Below are 19,554 nucleotides of genomic sequence, written 5' to 3' on the forward strand. Positions count from 1 at the left end.
CCGCCACCGTCCCGTCGTGCTCCGGGTGCGCGTGCGCGCGCACGCGCGTGAGCCGCCGTGGCCGGCGGAGGAAAATGGCGGCAGAGCGCTGAGGGACGGGACGGGACCGCTGAGCCGCTTGCCGCGCCCGGGCCGCGCCGCGCCTCCCCGCCCTGCTGAGGGACCCCCATGGCCGCGGGGACATCCCGGCAGCCACGTCCCTGGTGCGTCTGCTCCGGCCGCGTAGCTGCCTGGCCCCGCTGAGTGCCCAGGCCTGACCCGTCGGGCCTGACCCGCCGCCGCCCCGAGGCGTCTGAACCGGGCAGGGGCCGGGGAGGGGGACGGAGGCAGCGCCGGTGCCGCGCCCGCGGCCCCTCCGCAGCGCCCGCCCGGCCCCAGCCCGGCCCGCGGAGGAGCAGCAGCATTTTCGGGCCCAGCCCTCATCCGACCCCGTCAGGATGTCCGAGAACCAGCCGAACGCCAACAACCACCACCCGGCCAACAACGCCGGGGCCGCCGGCGGCAACAACCGGGGCGTCCGCAACCCCAACCTCAACCAGAACCCCCTGATCAACGTGCGGGACCGCCTCTTCCACGCGCTGTTCTTCAAGATGGCAGTGACCTACGCGCGCCTCTTCCCTCCCTCCTTCCGCCGCGTCTTCGAGTTCTTCGTTCTCCTCAAGGTGAGGGGCAGCTCCTGCCGGCCCGCGGTTGAGCTGAGGGCAGGAATTTTATTAGAAACACCGAAAGTCGTGCCTCTGCCGGAGGTAGCAGGCTGTGTTTGGACCATGCACACCGAGCTGTCCCCGGAGCTCCCGTGGGCCTCCCCTGTGAGGCAGGCGTTGGTCTCCGTGGTGGTCCCGGTGTTCCCTGCACTCTGGAGCTCTTCCAGATCTGTAAATCAAAAAGAAATTGCTGAGCCAGCTTGCTGGGCAGCCAGGCTGACGCGAGGCAGGAGAGGTTTCCTTTTCTGTTTCCTAGCAATGGCACATTTTGGATACATTTCCCACATGACCTACGGATTGTTGGAGTTTTGCTGGAGTCTTGTCTTTTCTGGAAGCAGTTAAGGCACAGCCCCGTTTCTTTCAGCAGTGCCAGGAATGTGTCAGTGTGCTCTGGGGTGACCCCAGCTGCCTGCTGGCTGATGGGGACCCTCCCAGAGGGGCCTGTCAGTGTCCAGGGGTGGCTGCCCTCAGGTCAAATCCTGCTCCACATCTTCCAGGGTGAGAAATTAGGGAAAGGAGAAGGGGAGAGCAGCTTGCCAGGCAACAGCAGCACACTCCTGTAGGTTTCAGCAAGAAAACATTCAGCACAGCTTGTCTCATGCTGCACAGATATGTTTTCTACCCTTTCAGGAGACGTTTGGGTTTTTCACATCCCTGTTCCCTCTCTCAGTTGTTCATCTGCATCCTGGCAAACCAGCTGGGACAGGGGTAGTGCTAACGGTGCACTGGTCAGGCAGAGTGGCTGGGAGCAGTTTGTTTTGCTTCTGCCTCTGATCCCAGCTCCTCCCAGAGAAGGAAGAACTTCCTCAGGGCTCTGTGGAGAGCAGCCTGCAGTGTCACAGGTCAGCAGCCTGCTCCCAGTTCTCCTCCAGCTGCTGGCAGGAGGGAAGTGGGAACCCACATTCCCATCCCGAGCCCTGGAATTACCCCTGGCTCTTCTGTGGCTCCTACAGCCAGGGAGGTGGCTCTGCTTTACCTTCCCTCACATGTCCCTGTGCAGCTCCTCTGCAGAGTGATGTTTACCAGGCTGTTTGTTCATCACAAATAGGTCAGGACGGCGGGGCTGATGAGGACAGAGCGGGCAGGGTGGCTCTGAGCTCAGCAGTGCCGCTCGCTGTGCCAGCTCTGCTCTGAACTTTGGACATCTCTGTTCACTCCAGGGAACAAGTGTTTTTAGTCCACCCTGCTTTGCTGTGGTTTATGGCTGTTCCTGGGATGGAGGCAGGACAGGGAGCTGTGCTGCTCTGTGCACGGCCTCGGGGGCCAGCTCAGCCTCCCCAAGGCAGGACCTGTTCTGTGGGACAACGGATCTGATGTGGCTTTGGGTCATCCTGCTTGGCTTTGCTTAGAGTTTTCTTTATTCTGCCTTTACAAAGCTAGGCAGGCTTCTGTAGGTTTCAGCAGGAAATTGTTTGTGCTGAGGAGGGAAGGGTTGGAAGGCACGGACATGTTTCCATTTCCTTCAGTGTGCCTCGTGGCCTCACCCTGCACTGGTGCTGTGTGTGGTCGGTTTTGGGGACACTGTTGGATGCAGGACCTGAGCTTTCAGAATGCTGTCGCTGTCTCTGTCACTGTCACAGCTCTCATGAGCAGGAGCAGTTGGTTCCTGATGCCTTTGGTGTGTTCCCTGCTGGAACTGCCAGGGTCTGCCTGCTGCCTTGCTGGTGCAGGGAAGCATCAAAGCTCTTGTCCACTTGCTGGTCCGCTCGCCCAAGTTATTCTGATGTTTCACAGGCTGAGAAGAGCTGCTGATAACTAGGGGGTCTGACAGTGTCTGCCTTGTCTCCTGCCCTTTAGGCTCTCTTTGTGCTCTTCATCCTGGCCTACATCCACATCGCCTTCTCCCGCTCTCCCATCAACTGCCTGGAGCACGTGCGGGATAAGTGGCCCCGCGATGGAATCCTGCGGGTGGAAATCCAGCGCAACTCCAGCCGGGCCCCCATCTTCCTGCAGTTCTGCGGGGTGGACAAGTTCCCAGGAATGGTGGTTGAGTCCACGACTGAGGAAGAGGAGGAGGAAGAGGAAGAGATGACTGTGGATATGTTTGAAAACAGCTCCATCAAGGTAAGGATGCGCTCCCTGTGTATGCTGGAGAGAGGGGAGTCCGGGTGATGGGCTGGGGAAAAGTTGGAAGTGAAGTTTCTGTGTGATCCCTTGGTCTCCTGGAAACAAAGCCTGTTCCTTGGCTGCTTCTGAATCCCCACATTGGCCTCTGATGGTTTAACACAGAAAGGAAAGCCAGATCAAATGTCCTTTTGGTGGGGGTAGGGCTTTGTGTGGACAGAGAGAGCATGGCGGGTGAGAGGTAAAGAGGCTGCTGATGTGGCTTTCCCTACTCTGGTTTTCCAACAGTTTGAGCTGGATATCGAGCCCAAGGTGTTCCTCAAGCCATCCCGGGTGAGCAGCACTGAGCTGCCCCACAACGACAGCCAGGAGTTCTCGTTTAGTGACGCAGCCACTAAAGGTATGCAGCCTCTACGGGAGACTGTGTCCGAGTTTGAGATGCTAGCCCGAGCAGGTAATCACACCTTCACTGCTACCTGTGCTCCTCCTTCCTCCCATCATCATCCTCCCCACATGTCCCATCCTGGCTCCTTGGGGCACCTGCACAGTGACCTTAAATGTCTTCCTGGGGATAATCCTGTCAATACTAACAGCAGACCCACAGCAAGCTCTGCCCTGAGGCCTGGGGGAGGCTGGATTAGAAATTTTGCCAGGCCAAGAGGCTTCAGATCAGCCACAGGTGAACAAAGGCTCTTGGCCTGGCAGGGTCCTGTGGTGATTGGTGTGAGGTATCTCAGATAAACCTGAACTCCCTGTTCTGATTCCTGCAATCCTCAGGGTCTCCTGACAGTGACATTCCTTCTAGCACGAGCAGGGTTTGGGCTGTGTTCTGGGTGCTGAGCCAACACCAGCACTTGGAGCAGCCAATTTGCTACAATTAATTAATCCCAAAAGCCACCCAGCGGGTTTTGGTGGATTGCAATACAGCACTGCTGTTCCACTCGGATGTTCCCTGGCCTTATCCCACCCTTTTCCTGCCTGACCTAAGCTGCTCAGGACTTGTAAATTCCAGAGGCAGATTTAGTAGCTTTGTATTATTTAAAATGGAATTCCAGTGTGGAAAAAGTTCTGTTTCTAGTGGTTAAGGTAGGAAGTCTACTAAGGAATATTATCTTAAAATAGAGATGTGGACTTGGATTCTTTGGTTTTTTCCACAAAATTTGCTAGAATTTGGCCTCTTTCACCACACTGTTGTCCATGTGAAGGCTGGAATTCTTTACCCTGCAGACACACTGGGGTTGTGGCTGTGGAGGAGGATGAGACTGGACACTGTCTTGTTCCTTGGTGCTCATCCAGAGCTCATTAGTCCTGAATTAAAGGTCATTAAGACTAGAGAGCAGTAAATGTTTTTGGTGCAGGACCTTTATTGCTGGTGCCCGGGTTCTGAGAAGAGTCACGTTGTGCTGGGCTGGGGCACTGGTGGGAAGTCCCTTGTTTTGCTGAATGCCTGGTTGGAAATGATCCAGAAAAGGAGAGGAAGAGAACAGGCTGTTTCCCAGATTAGTTACAAAATTCACATCTTTAATTCAGTCCCAAATATCTGATTTAAATATTTTTTCCACATTTTCAGTCTTCTCAGTGCACGAAATTTTATGTTTAGTCAGAATATTTTGTCAATTTTACAATGACAAAATATTTTATTATACAAAGGAAGTAATTGTTTGTTGATGTTTGAACCCTTGATTTCCTTTTGAGCTTAAAACTGTTTATAATGGAAACAAAAGACAAACCAAACAGCCCAGCTTGTGTTTGCTGCCCAAAAAGGGGATCAGGAGATCTCTGTCAGTGCTGGGTCAGGTGTGTGTCTGTTCAGTTCTTGTGTCACTTTAACTGTCACTGTGGTGCTGGGAGCTGCCTGACAGCTGCCTCCCCCCTCCTGGAGATACACCCTGGCAGTCTGAAAGAGCAGGGATTAAATTGCTTGGCTCTGGCTTAGCGGGAGGTTTTGTCCTTTCAGAGATGATGTAGCAAAAAAGCATCTCTTTGGAACCTTTCTTGAAAAAAAAAAACAAAAACCAAACTGGGGAAACTTCAGGCACCACCAGTTTTTGGGAAAGCTGTAATTGCTGCTGCCTTCAGTTCTGACATGTAATTGCAGCAGTGACCTCAGTCCCCTGGGAAGTGCAGGGCTCTTGCCTCTGGAGCATTTACTTGGTGTTCAGCAGGTGTAAAGTGGATTTTCCTGCTGGTTCCCAAACAACATGGGAAGCAGAAATTGAGCAAAGCAAGAACAGGTGGCTCTGGGTTTGCCAGGCAAAGATGTGGGCAGGTTCTGGGCAGAGCTTGGAACTGCTGCCCTGAAGCTTTCCCAGAAGTCCCACATTAAGGACTAACATCAAGGGCTGTAATTCCAAAGAGTTTGTATTGATTTATGTTTAATTGTTTGAGGGAAGCCTGGAGCCCACATTTACAACCAGTTCCCTTTTCAAGAACATGATGGGAGGGAGGGAGGGAACCCAGTGGGGCTGTTTCTTCGTGCTGGCTGTTTGCAGATGTGGGTGTTGAGTCTCCCTGTGTCTCTCTCCCAGTGTGGCCACAGGAAGAGTACATTGTGGAATATTCTCTGGAATACGGCTTCCTGCGCCTGTCCCAGAGCACGCGGCAGCGCCTCAGCATCCCCGTCATGGTGGTGACCCTGGGTGAGTGAGAGGGAGGCAGCCTGGGCAGGGCAGGGGCTCAGGGGTGGGTACCTGCAGTGCAGAGACCTCCACACCATCTCTGGGAACGCTTCCTCAAGCTGATGGTGCTCACTTCCCACGCAGGGGAGCTGCATTGTGCAGCCTGTCTGCCTTTAGTAGGTCACAGCTTTTCAGGAGGAGCTTTATGAAATGGTGGAGCCTGGTTCAGTGAGCCCTGATCTCATGCCCAGCACAGTTTTCCCACATGGAGCAGGGAAGAGCTCTCTCCTTGGCAGAAGGCACTGAAGCTCTGAGCAGCAGCAGTAGAGCCTGGAGGCCAGAGCAGCTGTGCAGGAGCTGGGGACGGTGCTCACAGATCTGTCACACTGTGTGTGCTGCTGTGCCCCTGTGAGCACCAGCAGGTCATTTCCCCAAACAGTGTTCTCCTCTCCTGGCATTTGCTCTGTTAAAACCTGTCCAAGTCAGGAACACAGCCTCAGACCTTCTCGTGCCTGTGAACCTCTGTATCTGTTAGTGCAGCAACCAGAGAGGAGCTCATCACTTCCTCCCACTCAAGCTGAAGCAGAGCTGGATGGGGGTTAAGCAGCTTTCCTGTGCAGTAATGAGCAATCAGGGTGAGCCCCAGAGACAGGCCAAGCCTAGAAGGCAAATTCCCTTTGTGTCTGTGCCAGCACAGAGTGTGACATCCCTGACAGTCCTTAAGGCATGACTGCCATTTGCACTTCAGTGTGGCTGGATCTGTCAGGGGGTGATATTTTCCCTCCCAGTCCTCCCAAGTTTGGTTTTACTGCCCCAGGTCCACGTACAGATGCAGCTCTGGTGGCACAAGTATCCCTCACCTTGTGCCTTTTTGGCTCCAGGTGTGAACAGTGTGAAAGGTTTTTTGTGTTCTCTCTAGATCCTACAAGGGATCAGTGCTTTGGGGACAGGTTCAGCCGCCTGCTGCTGGACGAGTTCCTGGGCTACGATGATATCCTGATGTCGAGTGTCAAAGCTTTAGCTGAAAACGAGGAAAACAAAGGTAAGGCCTGGAGGAGTGTCAGCAGAGGCTGCTTGGAGCAGTGGGTGTTTGTTCTGTGGATGCCTGACTATCATCTTCTGACTATTGATTAATCTGTAATGCAGGGAGCAGCTCCCTGTGTTATTGTCAAGGACAAAATGAGAGAGGCAGGAGGGGAGAGGTGTCTGGAAACGTGATTTCCTCCCACCTCACCGCCCTGCATGACAATGAGTGCTACCCTGAGGATTTGCTCCAAATCCTGTTTCTTCTGCAGGCACTGGAGCTTGGTTCTTAGTCTGTAGCTTAATCACACTGAGCTTGTGTTTGTGCTTTTTCTCCAGGTTTCCTTCGCAACGTGGTGTCTGGGGAGCATTATCGCTTTGTCAGCATGTGGATGGCCAGGACATCCTACCTGGCAGCCTTCGTCATCATGGTCATCTTCGTAAGTCACTGTGAGCTGGGCAGTGCCTGGCCTCAGCCTGGTGCTGGGCAGGGACTGGTTGGTGTTACAGCAGAGCTCTCAACTGCTTTTGAAGTGTAGTTGGTGGAGAATGAGGCCCTACTCTGGAGCATGTTGTTGTTTGTTTGGTTTTTTTTTTAAGTTTCTGAAGTCCACCAGTGGAATGAACAGTAGAGCTGACCTAAAATGCAGTGCTGTTTTTGTTGTCAAAAGGGAGCTGCTGTTAATTTCTAAGTGTCCTTAAAACACTCCAGCTGTCAGTACAGGGTGCAGACATTTGTCCTCTGAGACTTTTAAGAACAGCCCAGACTGATTTGCCAGGAGTGATCAAGATAAACCAAGTGATGATGTGTGAGACAAGGTGTTTTCAGATACACATCAGACAAGCTCCCAAGCCATAACTACCTGGTGTTTGTTGTCTTGGGTGGCTGTGGGTGACTGTCTCTTTGTGTGTGGCTGTCCCACCCATGGGGCAGGTCTGTGCACAATCACACTGTGGGCACTGAGGAGGAACTGAGTGCAGGGAGGAGCGGGATGGAGGACAGGAAAATCCCTGCTCCCAGCTCTGTGGCTTGGTGTGGCCCCAGCGCAAGCATTCAGGGTTGGTCCCTTTACAAACAAATCCCTTACTGTCTGTTCCCCTGCAGCAGCACAGAGATTAATTGCTGTTTGTGAAGCACTAATTACTCTTTGGGAAATGGCTCTGCACAGCTCCAGCTAATGAATGTGGGATGTGCAAGCCCAGGCTCGCCTGGGTCTGTGCCGCACTGCGATTCCAAGCGACTCCCTGCAGCCGTGGGGCTCTAATCTGCCTCCCCTTCTCTCTCCTGTTCCAGACTCTCTCTGTCTCGATGCTGCTGCGCTACTCCCACCATCAGATCTTTGTCTTCATTGGTAAGGACTGGCTGAGGGGTTTGGGTTGTGCTGGGCGCTGTGCCTGCTGCAGCATGGGGTGTTGTAGAGTCACAGCAGGTTTGGGTTGGAAGGACCCTGAGGATCATTAGTTCCAGTTTAGAAGGGTCCTGCCTGTAGCTGCAAGGGGAGTACATCCTCCTGCTCCCAGTCACTGCACTTGCCAGAGCTTATTCTCTGTCCTGAGAGGTATTGGCTGGGGACAGAGGATGTGGCTGCACTGAGCAGACTGTGGGGTGGAGGATTCTGTGGCCCTCTGTCCTCTCCATGCCACAGCATGTTTTCCCTCTTGCAGTTGACCTGTTACAGATGCTGGAGATGAACATGACCATTGCATTCCCTGCTGCTCCACTCCTCACTGTTATCCTGGCTCTGGTCGGTAAGGACTTGCTTCACTGCTTGTGTCTGCAGCACGTCCCTCTGGGATCTGTGGGAAGTCTAATTCCCTGTTCCAAGCTGGCCGTGGCAGGTGGTTACTGTGGCTGCTCATCACAAGGCAGAAGGCTCTGGAATTTGATGGCACAGTGAGCTCCATTGTCCTTCTGGGTCCCCTGGAAAAGTAGCAGTTTGTTGGGAAATCCCAGAATCCAAAGCTTTGTCTGTCCTTGAAGCTCGCTGCAGACTTGCACTATATGGCCACATTGCATTTGCACAATTTTAATTTAAAAAGCAGCAAAATTTCCTGAAATCTGTGCTGTGGGATGCAGCTGATCCGTGGGATGTGGCAGGCAGAGCATTCTTGGCCGTAGCTGCTGCCATAAGCAGAGCCTGGTTACCTGCCCTGGGCAGGTGCAGTCAGAGGTGACAGAGGACCCCTTCCCAGGCCCTGCCACGTGCTGATGTCCCCTCTGTCCCCAGGTATGGAGGCTATAATGTCCGAGTTCTTCAATGACACAACAACTGCTTTCTACATCATCCTCATCGTGTGGCTGGCGGACCAGTACGACGCCATCTGCTGCCACACCAACACCAGCAAGAGGCACTGGCTCAGGTGAGGGCTGGCTGTGGCCACATTCCCTCTGCATGTCCTCCCCCAGCTGCTCTGAGTCCTTCCCAGCACCCCAGGCACAACGGCCTCCACTCCTAAGGGTATTATTTATGTGGCTGCTTGGGAGCTGCCCCACATGTCACAGGATCCAAAGTGCAATTCTTCCAATTTTGGGTTTGGGCCTGGGTCTTGCAATCACCTTGATCTTCCCCAGCCTCTTGTTTTGTCCTCTTCATAGACAGTCAACTCTAATTAGCTGTTAATGAATCTGTCACCCGCTGTGAAGTGCCCCAGATCAGCCTGGTGTTGGGAGGAGAAGGGAGCTCTCATTTTTCCTGATTTTTCTTGCTTTCTTGTCCAGATTCTTCTACTTGTACCACTTTGCCTTCTACGCCTACCACTATCGCTTCAACGGGCAGTACAGCAGCCTGGCACTTGTCACCTCCTGGCTCTTCATCCAGGTGAGTCCCTGCAGGGCTGCTGCACCTTGGGGGGCTTTGTCAAACTTCCTCTCAAGCTGGGTTGGAAGGAAGGATCCTTATTTCTGTAAGAGGTGGAATTAAGCCTGGTTTGGAAATGGAGCAGCAGAATGAGGCTCTGGATGTTTGGACTGCTACCTCCAGTCCAGCCATGGGACTGACAATAGCCTGATGCCACATGGGTGCTGGGAAAGGATTTCTGTCCTGTCCTTCTGGAATAAATCCTGGGGAGGATTTATTCCAGAAGGTCTGCCTTGCAGAGGTGCTATTCAAGTCTGTGCAGTGAGGATGCTGATGGGATCAGCTCCAAGCTGATGTCTGATATCCTGGATCCAGCATACCTGTTGGGTGAATTTGGTTGTTGACCTGCTGCAGGGTGGGGACATGGAATAGAGGATGGGCCAGAGGAATGCTGTCATCCTTCTTTTCCCAGCCTTTGAAAGTGAAGAGGGGTTGTACTCTGTTGCCTGTCTTCAGAGAGAAACTATAAAGCAGCTTGCAGTAGTCACAGTAGAAGGGATAAATCTTTCCAAACTTGCTGCTGACTTTCTGGGTGTCAGAGCAGCAGGATTCTTCCGGAGAAGTTTGGTTTTTTTGGCCTGTGACCCAGGCCCAGGGTGACACTTTTCCTTTTCCTCCACCAGCACTCGATGATTTACTTCTTCCACCACTATGAGCTGCCAGCCATCCTGCAGCAGATCCGGATCCAGGAGATGCTGCTGCAGAACCAGCAGGTCGGGCAGGGCACCCAGACCACGCTGCAGGACAACCTCAACAACAACACCACGGCTGCCCCAGTCGAGGCCGGGGGCCGCCGAGCCCCGCTGGCCCCCGGGCCCCTCGGGGAGGGCGGGGGTCCGGCCGCGCTGAGCCCCGGCGAGGCCTCCAGCGTCATCGCCGCCGCCGCCTCCGTGGGCAGCGACCTGAACTGGGTGGCTGAGACGGCTGCCATCGTCACAGAGGCCTCGTTTCTGTCCGACCTGAGCACCAGCCTCCTGGAGCCCACCATGGTGCACGAAGCCATGGCCAACGGGACCCCTCAGGAGGCGGCCACGGCCTCCGGGCTGGTCGCCCGCATCAGGGTCAGCAGCGACCACCCGGAGACGGCCATGGGCTCCATCACCATCGAGGTCACCTCAACGTCCGTGGTGGCTGCAGCAGATGCTTCCCCCGCTGCTGGGGCTGCCCCGCTGCAGGAGGGGGTGGTCTCCAGCCCTTCCCTTCCCAAGCAGACTGAGGCTCTGGAGGGCTCAAACAGCCGAGCAAAACCCAGTGGCAAAAACTGCACGGGCAGCAGCAGCGTGGCAGAGCCCCTGCCAGCCTCGGGGGCGGACAGTGACCAGGACAGAGGTTTGGAGGACCGAGGGGAGAGCAGCCCCTGCCCAGCACCAGCAGAGAGAACGCCCAGCTCAGAGCCAAGCTCCAGGAACCTGTCCTGAGCCCGTTGCTGTCACTCTGGACTGCCAGGAAGACATTTGGATTTTGTTTGTTACTATTTCTCACTTCACCATCATCCTTAACCCATGGATCCCTCTGAGCAGAGCCGGAGCAGCTGGGACAGAGCAGGGCTGCTGTGACCTCCCTCCCCTAGGAAAGGCACTGGGGGGCTGTGGGAAGGATGGGGGGTTTTGGTCCCCTGGCCCACACGGCTCCAGGGCTCCTCTGAGGCCACAGGTGAGCCAGCTGCCTGTTCCCACCCTGCCCTGCTCGTGCCCTGGCTTTTCCTTGTCCCCCAATCCCTGGCTTTGCCCCTGCAGCTGTGTTTGCAGTCCAGGTGCTGATCCCAGGGGGCAGCTGACCTGGGACAGGCCACGGGTGTGGCAGCTTTGTGGTTAGAGTAGGAGTGGATAGAGCAGGCAGAGTGTCCAGCCCCTGTGGGAGAGCCACAGAGGTGATTCCTGGGCACCTTTCCTGCTCCTGAGGGGAGGAGGAGCTTTTACCTTCCCCAGGCACAAAGTCTGCCCAGGCTAGGGCACAACCAAAGCAGAAAGCTGCAGTTCAGCCCCTTTTTTCTGTCCTTAAACTTCCCTTGGTGGGTGGGTTGGGAGGTGGAAGGTGCTGTGTCCAGCTGGGAGCTGCCATCCCAGGAGCCATGAGTGATGCTTGGAGGGAGCTGTGCTGCAGTGGGTGTCTGGAGAGGTGTGGGGTGAGGGCAGCAGCTCTGTCCTGCACAGCTCTGCTCTGGGTGAGGCAGCTGCTTTCCAGTGCCTTGTCCCTCCTGGGGGACACGTCTGTGCTTTGGATCAGCCCCATCCCAGAGGAGAGAGTGGCTCCTCATGCCTGGATTGTTGCACGAGCTGGTTTAGCAAAGAACCAAAACACTAAAGCAAAGACATTTCACCTGGTTTTCCCACGTTTGCCTGGCAGTGGAGGTGAGGCTGGCAGAACCTGACCTCTACAAGAGGCTGAGCTGGGGGGCTGCCTGTGGACCCCTGCAGAGGGGCCAGATCCATGCCGGGGTGTGCTGGAAGGAGGGTTTGTGCAGGGAGGTGGAGCAGAGCGAGGCAAGATGAAGCTCTGGGAGAACCATGGTGGGACAGGGCAGGGACAGGAGGTGACACGTGGGCACTTAGCTCTTGGGGACAGCTGGGTCCCTGCACACATGTCCCGAGTTCAGTGTTTTTCCCCTATGGCTGAGCAGTGTCTGGAGTCCCTCCCCCTGGGAGGGCTCCCTGTGTTCCAGTGTTACCTTATCAACACGGGGGGGCTCAGACCCCCCTCCTCACCCCTCTGCCTTTCCCACCTGGGTGCCCCCTTTTTGTTTTTCCTTTTTACCTGGAGCAGCCATGGTGCTGCTCCAGGGCAGGGGGGACCCTGCTGTGACCAGCAGGTCAAATCTTGCTGCTGCCAGCACTCCTGGGAAGGAGCCTTGTGGCCAAGTGGCTCCCAGGCTCTGGAGTGCCAGGAATGACCGTAGGCTTTTCAGAGGAGTGGGTGGGAGGGGAATGGGGGACACCAAACCAAATGATTTGATGAATGAAGAGTAGAGTTCATTCTATTTAATTAATGTACAAAATGTGTTTGTATATAATAATAAATATTATCTCTTAACAGCTCCTGCGGCGCTGCCCCATGTCCTGCCCACGGCTGTGCTGGGCTGATGTGTGGGAGTCCTGGGGGCAGGGGGGTGCAGCGAGGTGGATGCTCAGTCCTGGGGGTGCCTCCTCCTGCCGTCCTGGGCTGTCACCTTCTGTCCCCTTGCAGTGTGCAGGGGCGGTGGCAGGGCAGAGGGCCGAGCACCAGCCCTGTCCCGGCCATGCTTGGTGGAGCTGGGCAGCCTCCGTGCCAGGGGAGGGGCTGCAGGGCTCCGGCTCCTTCCACGGCCGCCTGTAGTGGCATGGGGAGCTTTTCCTTATCCTCAGAGCCCCGAGCCGAGCCTGTCCTGCTCCCCGTGCAGCGTCTCCATCCCTCACCCTCCACCCGAGGAAGGCTCCGGCTCTGCTTTGCGGTGGCTCTGAGATCAGCCCGGATTTGGAGCTGGAGCTGCCTCTCCAGAGGGAGGTTTCGGTCTCTGCCTGTCCTGCCCCGTGCCTGTGGGAGCTTCCTCTGCCTCCTCCTCCTCCTCCTAATCGCGGCCGTCCTGCGGCGGGGCTGAGCTGGGCCTGCAGAGGAAGGAGGGAAGGGAAGGGTTGCTCTCAGCCAGCCCTGGCTGCGTTTGGGGAAGAGGAAAAGCAGACTTCGTCTTCCTTCGTCATCTTTATTTACGTGGTGTGAAAACAGAGCGGGGGCGCGGGGCTGAGCTTTGTCCAGGCACTGCGGAGACCTCTCACCCCAACTCAACCGCCCAAAAAGAACCTCCCGGCCCTCCAAACCCCACTGCCAGCAGAAGGGACAGGGGGAGAGAGACAAAGACCGCCGAGCTGGGGCAGCACCTGGATATCCCCCCTCCCTGCTTTCCTCCCACTCCCCCTCCGAGCCGGAGGAGCAGCTGCCCTGCCCTGCCCCTGGGATGTTTTGGAGGGTCCCTGCCCCCCACCTCACCTCTCCTCCCGGTCTTCCTCGCTGGCCAGCGGGGCGGGCAGTGGCCGGCAGCCCTTGGTGGTGCCCAGCACGGACACCAGCTCGCTCTTCCTCAGCAGCGCCGCCCGCAGCTGGTCCCGCATCTCCTGGATCTTCTCCTCCAGCTCCCGCAGCTCGTTCTCACCGGCCGCTCTGTCCAGGGGCTGCGGCGGCCGCCCGTTCCCGGGGTGCCACGGAGGGGACCCCTCATCCTCGGGGGGGGCTTTGTCCAGCTGGAAGCGCACCCGCCGCGCCTCCTTCCGCAGGGCGCTCCAGGGCTGCGCTGCCGCCGGGGCCGACCTCGGCTGGGGCTCGCACCTGAGCGGGGAGGGCTGAATTGGGATCGGCTGCTGTGGGGTCCCTCCGCAGCCCCACAGAGCTCTGGCTGTCCAGGGGGAGGAGGAGGAGGAGGAGGAGAGCAGGGCAGGCTCCAGTCCCAGCCGTACCTCTTCTCCAACTTCAGCTGCTGGCTCTTCCGCTCCTCCGTGCCCATATTCAGAGCCCGATGGATTTTCTGTGGGGAACGTGGCAAGAGGGACTTGGGGGGATGCTCTGGAGGTTAACAGGCCAGGGATTCACTGGAAGATGATGGTCTGGAGGTGATGGTTCAGGGCTTAAACGGGGGTTTGGAGAAGGGCAGAGGTGATGCAATTTAAGAGGGAGCAGCGGGGTTAGGGGTCTTTGGGGCGCTGTGTGAGCCCCTTCCCCTGGCCCCACCTGGCTCGTGTGCAGCCAGTAATTGAATTTCTTCTTGCGCCGGATGCGGGGCAGGACGAGGCGGTAGAAGACGTGCTCGCCCAGCGAGGTGAGGAGGGAGCCGCTCAGGCCGATGCACAGCAGCACGAACAGCCCCGAGAAGTGGTAGATGCCCATCTGCAGGGTCTGCGGGCGGCAGGGGGTGTGGGCTGGGCTGCGGGGGCTGTCAGACCCCAGAGCCCCCCCGGCCGAGGCGCCGCCGCACCTCAGTGACGGCGAAGACGCGTTTGCCGCAGGGCACCATCTTGTACCACTTGTCGTGCAGGAGGTCGATGAACCCCGAGGACTTGTAGCGGCTGATGAACTCGGAGACGTTGGAGGTCAGCGGGGAGTTTTGGGGGAGGCCGATGCCGTAGCCTGGCCCCGGTGAGGGGGGGGAGAGAGGGGCAGTGCTGGGAGAGGGGTTGCAGCCCCCAGTGCCCACCACAGAGGGGGCATGACCCCAGCCCAGTCACACACACGCAGCAGAACCCCCTTCCCAGCACAGCCCCCACAAACCTTCGATGGCGAAGGGTTTGCCCACAGTGAGCAGTTTGCAGTCAGAGTCGATGGAGACCTCATAATCCAGCAGGGACTTGTCCATGATGAAGGCGTTGAGCTTGGCAGGCTCTGTCCTGTGGGGACACGGGGGGAATGCTCAGGGAGGAGCTGCACCCCCTTGTCCAGCATCCCCCCAGCCTGACACCCCTCCAGAGGTGGGGGGCTCTGGAGGGTGCACAGGCTCCAGGACTGGGATAAAAGATACCCTGGGAGGGGTAAAAGGTGGGGGGAACCCCTTATGCTCTCCCTGCCCCTCACTTGAGCATGGTGACGCCATCGGGGGTGGTGGGGACGTTGTAGCGCCGCATGTACTCGTGCATCTCGGGGAAGCTCTTCTTGATGTACTCCTCAGCGCTGCTCTCCCACACTGTGCCGAAGCGGAAGCCCTGTGAGGGGTGATGGAGCTGGAAGGAGGCACCAGAGCATCAGCACCCCTGGCCCCAGGAATGTGTCCCCATCCCCTGGGGATGTGTCCCCAGCCCTGAGTCCCAGGCAGGGTGTCTGGGCAGCCCCAGAGGTGCAGCTCTTGTAGGGGGTGTGGGAAAGAGCTTCCCCAAGAGCAGCCTCAGCCCAAACTCAGCCCACTTCCCCCTGCCCTGGAGCTGAGGCTGGGATTTAACTCCAGTGGGATACACACTCAAAGCTTTCTGCAGGTCTCAAAGACCCCCTCCACTCTTAGGAGGGGCCAAAATCTGGGGCTGGAGAGAAGAAGGAAGGTGCAAAAGGAAGGGCAGGGCCCCCCTCAGCCCCTTCCCTGGCCTTCAGCCCTCTCCCAGCCCACATGAAGCAGCAGGACACTCACTCACCTTTGGGTCGTGGATGCCTGAGAGCTCCTCGAAGGTCTTGTCCCCCACCATGACAGCTGCCAGGTTGGCCGTGTAGCTGGAGAGCACCAGGAGGCAGAAGATGGCCCAGAGGTTCATGAGGAAGCGGCCGGTGCAGCACTTGGGCGTCTTGCTGGAGACAGTGCGCCCGAAGAGGATGGCGTAGCAGAGGTTGAGGGCTGAGGAGTAGGAGAAGATCTTCATGCGGTTGCGCCCGTGGGGGGTCATTCCATAGGGGCTCTTCCACTCGTAGAGGGTGAGGAAGAGCGCGGTCATGTGCAGCGCCACGAAGATGCCCACCCACATGGTCCAGTGCAGGGGCCACATGAAGGCCCCGATGGGCGACGCCGTGTCCTTGGTCCTCACCAGGATGCCCAGGCTGGTGGAGAAGAAGGGGCTGGTGAAGTCGATGACTTTGCTCCGCGCCGAGTTGATGCTGAAGGAGGTGACGGCCATGTGGGCCGTGCCACTGAGCAGGTCCCCCACCAGTCCCGTCCAGCGCCCGTTCTTCCAGGCGCCGTATTTCCCATCGCCCACGATGTAGAGCTCGAAATCAAAGGCCATGTCCTCAGCCAGCTTCTCCAGCAGGTCGATGCAGTACCCATAGCAGCATTTCTTGTACTCCTGTGGCACCGATCCGTTGCCGTTGCCAATCTTCTCAAAGAGGGCGTCCAGCACGGCTGAGTCGTTTGTGCCGGGGTCCAGGCAGAGCTGCCCGGCCGGGCAGTTCCCTTCCTCATCCACCTCCCTGGTGAAGACAAAGGGGTGCTCCACCAACGTCACCACCCGCAGCCGTGTCCGGGCCCCCTCGGCCGCCTCGCCGGGGCTCTTGTGCTGCCGCTGGCTCTGCCACACGACCTCCTCCAGCTCCAGCTTGCCGTGGCTCCAGGTGCCCACTGTCATCCAGGTGGGGACCCCCTGCGAGTCCCTACGCAGGCTCCAGATGCGGAACTGCTGCTCTGGCCTCACCAACGCCGTGTTCTCCACACGCACCAGCCCCGTCTGGCCATGGAAGGACGTGTTGGCCAGGAACCTGCCAAGGGAAGGGTTTCACTGCTCCATTGCTTAGTGTCAGCTGGGACCAAGGGATGAGGCTGGGAGCTGGGAGAGGGACGTGCCTGACACAGGCACGGACAAGGTCAAGGAGGAGCAGCAGGATCCGGCCCCGCTGCGCTGCCCTGCAGCTCACTGTGCTGCCAGGGCCAGAGTTATTAATATTTATGGAGTGACCGTGCTTGGGCAGTGTTAAGGAGATCTGAAGTGACACGTCCCCCCTGTGCAGTGCTAACCATGTCCTGGGGGTCTGAGCCCCATGGTGGTGGCTGGGGACAGCACTGAGGGGTCCCTTGGCTCTGCCCTTACCCCATCCCAGGTCTGGGGCAGAACCCTCCCATGCACCCCAATACCACAGAGCCAGGATGGGGGGAAAGAGGAGCCCCCAGCACCCCCTTACCGGGCAAGGAAGAGCCCCGGGGACTCGCTGCCTGCCCGGTGCCTCTCATTGCAGTTGCCCGTGGTCTGCAGCTGTGCGGGGTCAGGGAGGCCGCGGGCAGCGCGGGCGATGGCCTGGGATACCAGTCCCACCATGTCCTGCACAAAGAGCTCCAGCGGTGGCCGGCTGACCTCCCCAAAGGCCAGCAGCCCTGGGGGCAGGCCCTCGGTCTGCAGCTCACTGGCGCTGAGCGGGAAGCCCAGCATCCACTGCAATTCCTGCGGTGGCAGCCCCAATTCCTCGGCCGCCTGGAAGACGAGTCGAGCACGGTGCAGGTCACAGCCCAGCAGCAGCACGGGGCTGGACAGGGTCCTGACACGGTCCCCGTGCTGCCGCAGGTAGCGGGTGGCCCTGGGCTCATCCAGGTAGCCCAGGTCCAGGACAGTGCGGAGGAAGAGCTGGGAACGTTGGGCCCAGAGCTCCAGGAAGCTGTCAATGTCCCAGGGGTGGCAGAGCACCAGGCTGGTCTCCTGCCAGTCGTTGGCCTGCAGGACGCTCACCAGCATGTCCACCAGCGTCTCCGGGGAGCTCTGCCGGTCCATGTGGAAGTGGAACAGGCTCTGCCAACACACAAGGGTATTGGCTGTGCCCCTGCCTGTGGGAAGAGCCCAGGGGCAGCGGCAGACATGGACCCACCTGCCCTGAGGTCATCCCACACTCCCTGCCCATCCCCTGCCCGGTTCCTGTCTGGGATGCACTGCCAGGACACATCCCAGAGCCCTCCAGAGACAGAATGGAGTGGGGACTGGGGCCGAGGGCTGCAGAGCTTCCTGAGGAACCAGAGAACTTACCTTGGAGTCAAAGCTGGAATTGGGTCTGGGATAGAGCTGGGCAAGGAGCCAGGAGAGAGCTGAGATGGGAGCTGGGATAGAGCCAGGATAGGGCTGGAATGAGGGCCAAAAGGGGGCTGGAATAGAGCTGAGGTGGGAGACACACAGCCAGGATGGGGCACAGGATGAGGCTGGGGTAGAGGCAGGATGGAGGTGGGAATGAGGATGGGATGGGGCCGGGGTGGAAGAGAAGACAGAGGGAGAACAGAGCCGGGATGGAGCCCGGAGATAGTCGGGATGCAGCAAGGATGGGTGGTTGGGATTCCGAATTGGAGCTGGAATCGAAGCCGGGATCGGGATCGGGATCGGAGGCACGTCCGAGCCGGGCGGAGGACCCGCGGAACAGAGCCGGTATGGAGTCGAGACGGGGATCGGGACAGCAGCACGGACGGAGCCGGGACGGGAGCAAGGACGAAGCCGGCGAGCAGGGACGGGAGCGGGGACGGGAGCTGCGTGCAGTGCCGGCGCTGCGGGTCTCACCTGCGCTCGGAAAGGCAGCGGCCAGCGGGTGTCCAGGATGCTGACGAAGGGGACCTGGAGGGCAGCGGCGAGGAAGTCGAGCTGGAGCAGCTCCCGCCGGGAGCGGGGCAGCGCCAGGACGGCGGCCACGCCGCGCCCCGCCAGCGCCCCGCACAGCCACCGCGCCAGCGAGCCGGGGTCCCGCGCCGCCGGGCCGCCCCCCACCACCTCCAGGCTGAGGTTGTGGGGCAGCATCAACTCCCCGGGGCTCCCTCCGGGGCCGGTACCGATACCGGTACCGGCGGCTCGGGCCAGCGCGGCGCGGGGGGGAGCCGGGACGCGGCAGGGATGCGGGTGTCCCCCCGCCGCCCCCAGAGCCGCCGCCAGCAGCCAGAGCGCCCGCAGCCCCGCCATGCACCCCGCACCGGCCCCGCACCGGCCCCGCCGCTCTGCGCTTCCCCGGGGCCGGCTCCGGCTACGGGCAGGGACCTCCCGCCCGGGCCCCCCCCGTCCCCGGGTAGCGCCGAGGCCCCGCAGCCCCCGGTGCGCGGTGGGTCACGCCGGACCCGGCCCACGCAGCGCCGGACCCGCCCGCAGCCGCCCCGTCCACGCCCACGCGCGGCGCGGGTCCCCCCTCCCCGCACCCCGCAGCACAGGGGGCCCCCACCCGCGCGGAGCTGCCGTCCGAGCGCTGCCACCGCGGGGTCCCCTGGCGCGGAGATGCCCGCTGGTCCCACGGTGGTCCCGGCTACCTCTGGACCGCTGGGATGTTGCTCCTCTTCCTCCTCCTCGTCCGCCTCCTCCGGCCCCCGACGGAAAGCCCCTCGGGTGGGTCCCCAGCCGTGAACTGCCGCCTCCATGCCGGTAAAAGCCCCCCAGCCCGACCCCTCTATCCCTCCTCAGTCTGAGGCACAGCTTCAGTATCGGGGGGTCCCGAGGCAGAGCGGTTCCAGGGCTGAGTGATTCCTTCTGCTGCATGGGGAAGGGGAGAAGGGAAGCAGCGGCACAGCCTTCCTCTGCTGAGGGAGGGGAACACGGGGTCACCCTCCTCATCCTCAGCAGGGAAACTGAGGCTCAACCCAGCCCAAGGGTCCCTGCCACCAGCACACAAACACCAGCAAGCGGGGCCGGAGCCACGCTAAATTAATAAGGAAAAATGAGGGATGGAGCCAAAATCCATCTGGCCAAAAGTATCGATTCATGTAATATCGATAAATGTAATGAGTCACAGCTAATGAATGCTCCTGCGGAGCTGGACCTGCAGGGAGGGCAGCTCAAATCCTGCCAGAGCACAGAGGGTCACGAGGGGCTGGACTCCCTCTGAGCACGGGCCCCTTGCAGCTCCTTCTCACAGGGATAAACACAATGTCCACACAGGAGGAGCAGCAGGGTCTTGGAATGAAAAAAA

At 58.9% G+C, this 19,554-nt stretch overlaps 2 protein-coding genes across 3 annotated transcripts; one reads left to right on the top strand and one right to left on the bottom strand.

Annotated features, from left to right (window-relative positions):
- Positions 1–44: 44 nt before the first annotated feature.
- On the top strand, positions 45–12,299 carry TMEM259 (transmembrane protein 259). Of its 2 annotated transcripts, none has more exons than XM_041415960.1 (11): positions 45–662; positions 2,502–2,768; positions 3,057–3,222; positions 5,297–5,407; positions 6,306–6,428; positions 6,749–6,849; positions 7,704–7,761; positions 8,075–8,158; positions 8,638–8,770; positions 9,129–9,228; positions 9,891–12,299. In XM_041415960.1, the coding sequence occupies exons 1-11, from the start codon at positions 438–440 to the stop codon at positions 10,683–10,685; spliced, it is 2,163 nt and encodes a 720-aa protein (XP_041271894.1). In that variant the 5' UTR covers positions 45–437; the 3' UTR covers positions 10,686–12,299. The 2 variants fall into 2 exon arrangements, with proteins under 2 accessions (XP_041271894.1, XP_041271901.1); XM_041415967.1 differs by having other exon boundaries at positions 3,057–3,168.
- On the bottom strand, positions 6,869–19,440 carry GRIN3B (glutamate ionotropic receptor NMDA type subunit 3B). The gene is made up of 10 exons (XM_041415951.1): positions 18,168–19,440; positions 16,819–17,417; positions 15,348–16,398; positions 14,800–14,945; positions 14,500–14,615; positions 14,207–14,358; positions 13,963–14,127; positions 13,692–13,759; positions 13,299–13,563; positions 6,869–7,650 (listed from the first exon to the last, which is right to left on the bottom strand). Exons 1-10 carry the CDS (start codon positions 18,558–18,560, stop codon positions 7,585–7,587), a joined length of 3,021 nt encoding a protein of 1,006 aa, XP_041271885.1. The 5' UTR covers positions 18,561–19,440; the 3' UTR covers positions 6,869–7,584.
- Between the last annotated feature and the right edge of the window lie 114 nt (positions 19,441–19,554).

The sequence above is a fragment of the Onychostruthus taczanowskii genome, unplaced genomic scaffold (assembly GCF_017590055.1).
Source record: "Onychostruthus taczanowskii isolate IOZ18803 unplaced genomic scaffold, ASM1759005v1 scaffold106, whole genome shotgun sequence".
In the NCBI taxonomy this organism is placed as follows: domain Eukaryota; kingdom Metazoa; phylum Chordata; class Aves; order Passeriformes; family Passeridae; genus Onychostruthus; species Onychostruthus taczanowskii.

Bases quoted from the DNA above. Each gene is read 5' to 3' on its own strand.
- GRIN3B (XM_041415951.1), bottom strand. From the start codon at position 18,560: ATGGCGGGGCTGCGGGCGCTCTGGCTGCTGGCGGCGGCTCTGGGGGCG. The intron at 14,946-15,347 runs GTGAGTGAGTGT...GCCTCCTTCCAG, and splicing joins CAGGCATCCACGACCCAAAG to CTCCATCACCCCTCACAGGG. The intron at 7,651-13,298 runs GTGCTGGGCACC...GGCTGCAGGGAG, and splicing joins GGAAGAGCGAGCTGGTGTCC to TCGCTTGGAATCGCAGTGCG.
- TMEM259 (XM_041415960.1), top strand. From the start codon at position 438: ATGTCCGAGAACCAGCCGAACGCCAACAACCACCACCCGGCCAACAAC. The intron at 6,850-7,703 runs GTAAGTCACTGT...CTCCTGTTCCAG, and splicing joins TCGTCATCATGGTCATCTTC to ACTCTCTCTGTCTCGATGCT. The intron at 7,762-8,074 runs GTAAGGACTGGC...TCCCTCTTGCAG, and splicing joins TCAGATCTTTGTCTTCATTG to TTGACCTGTTACAGATGCTG.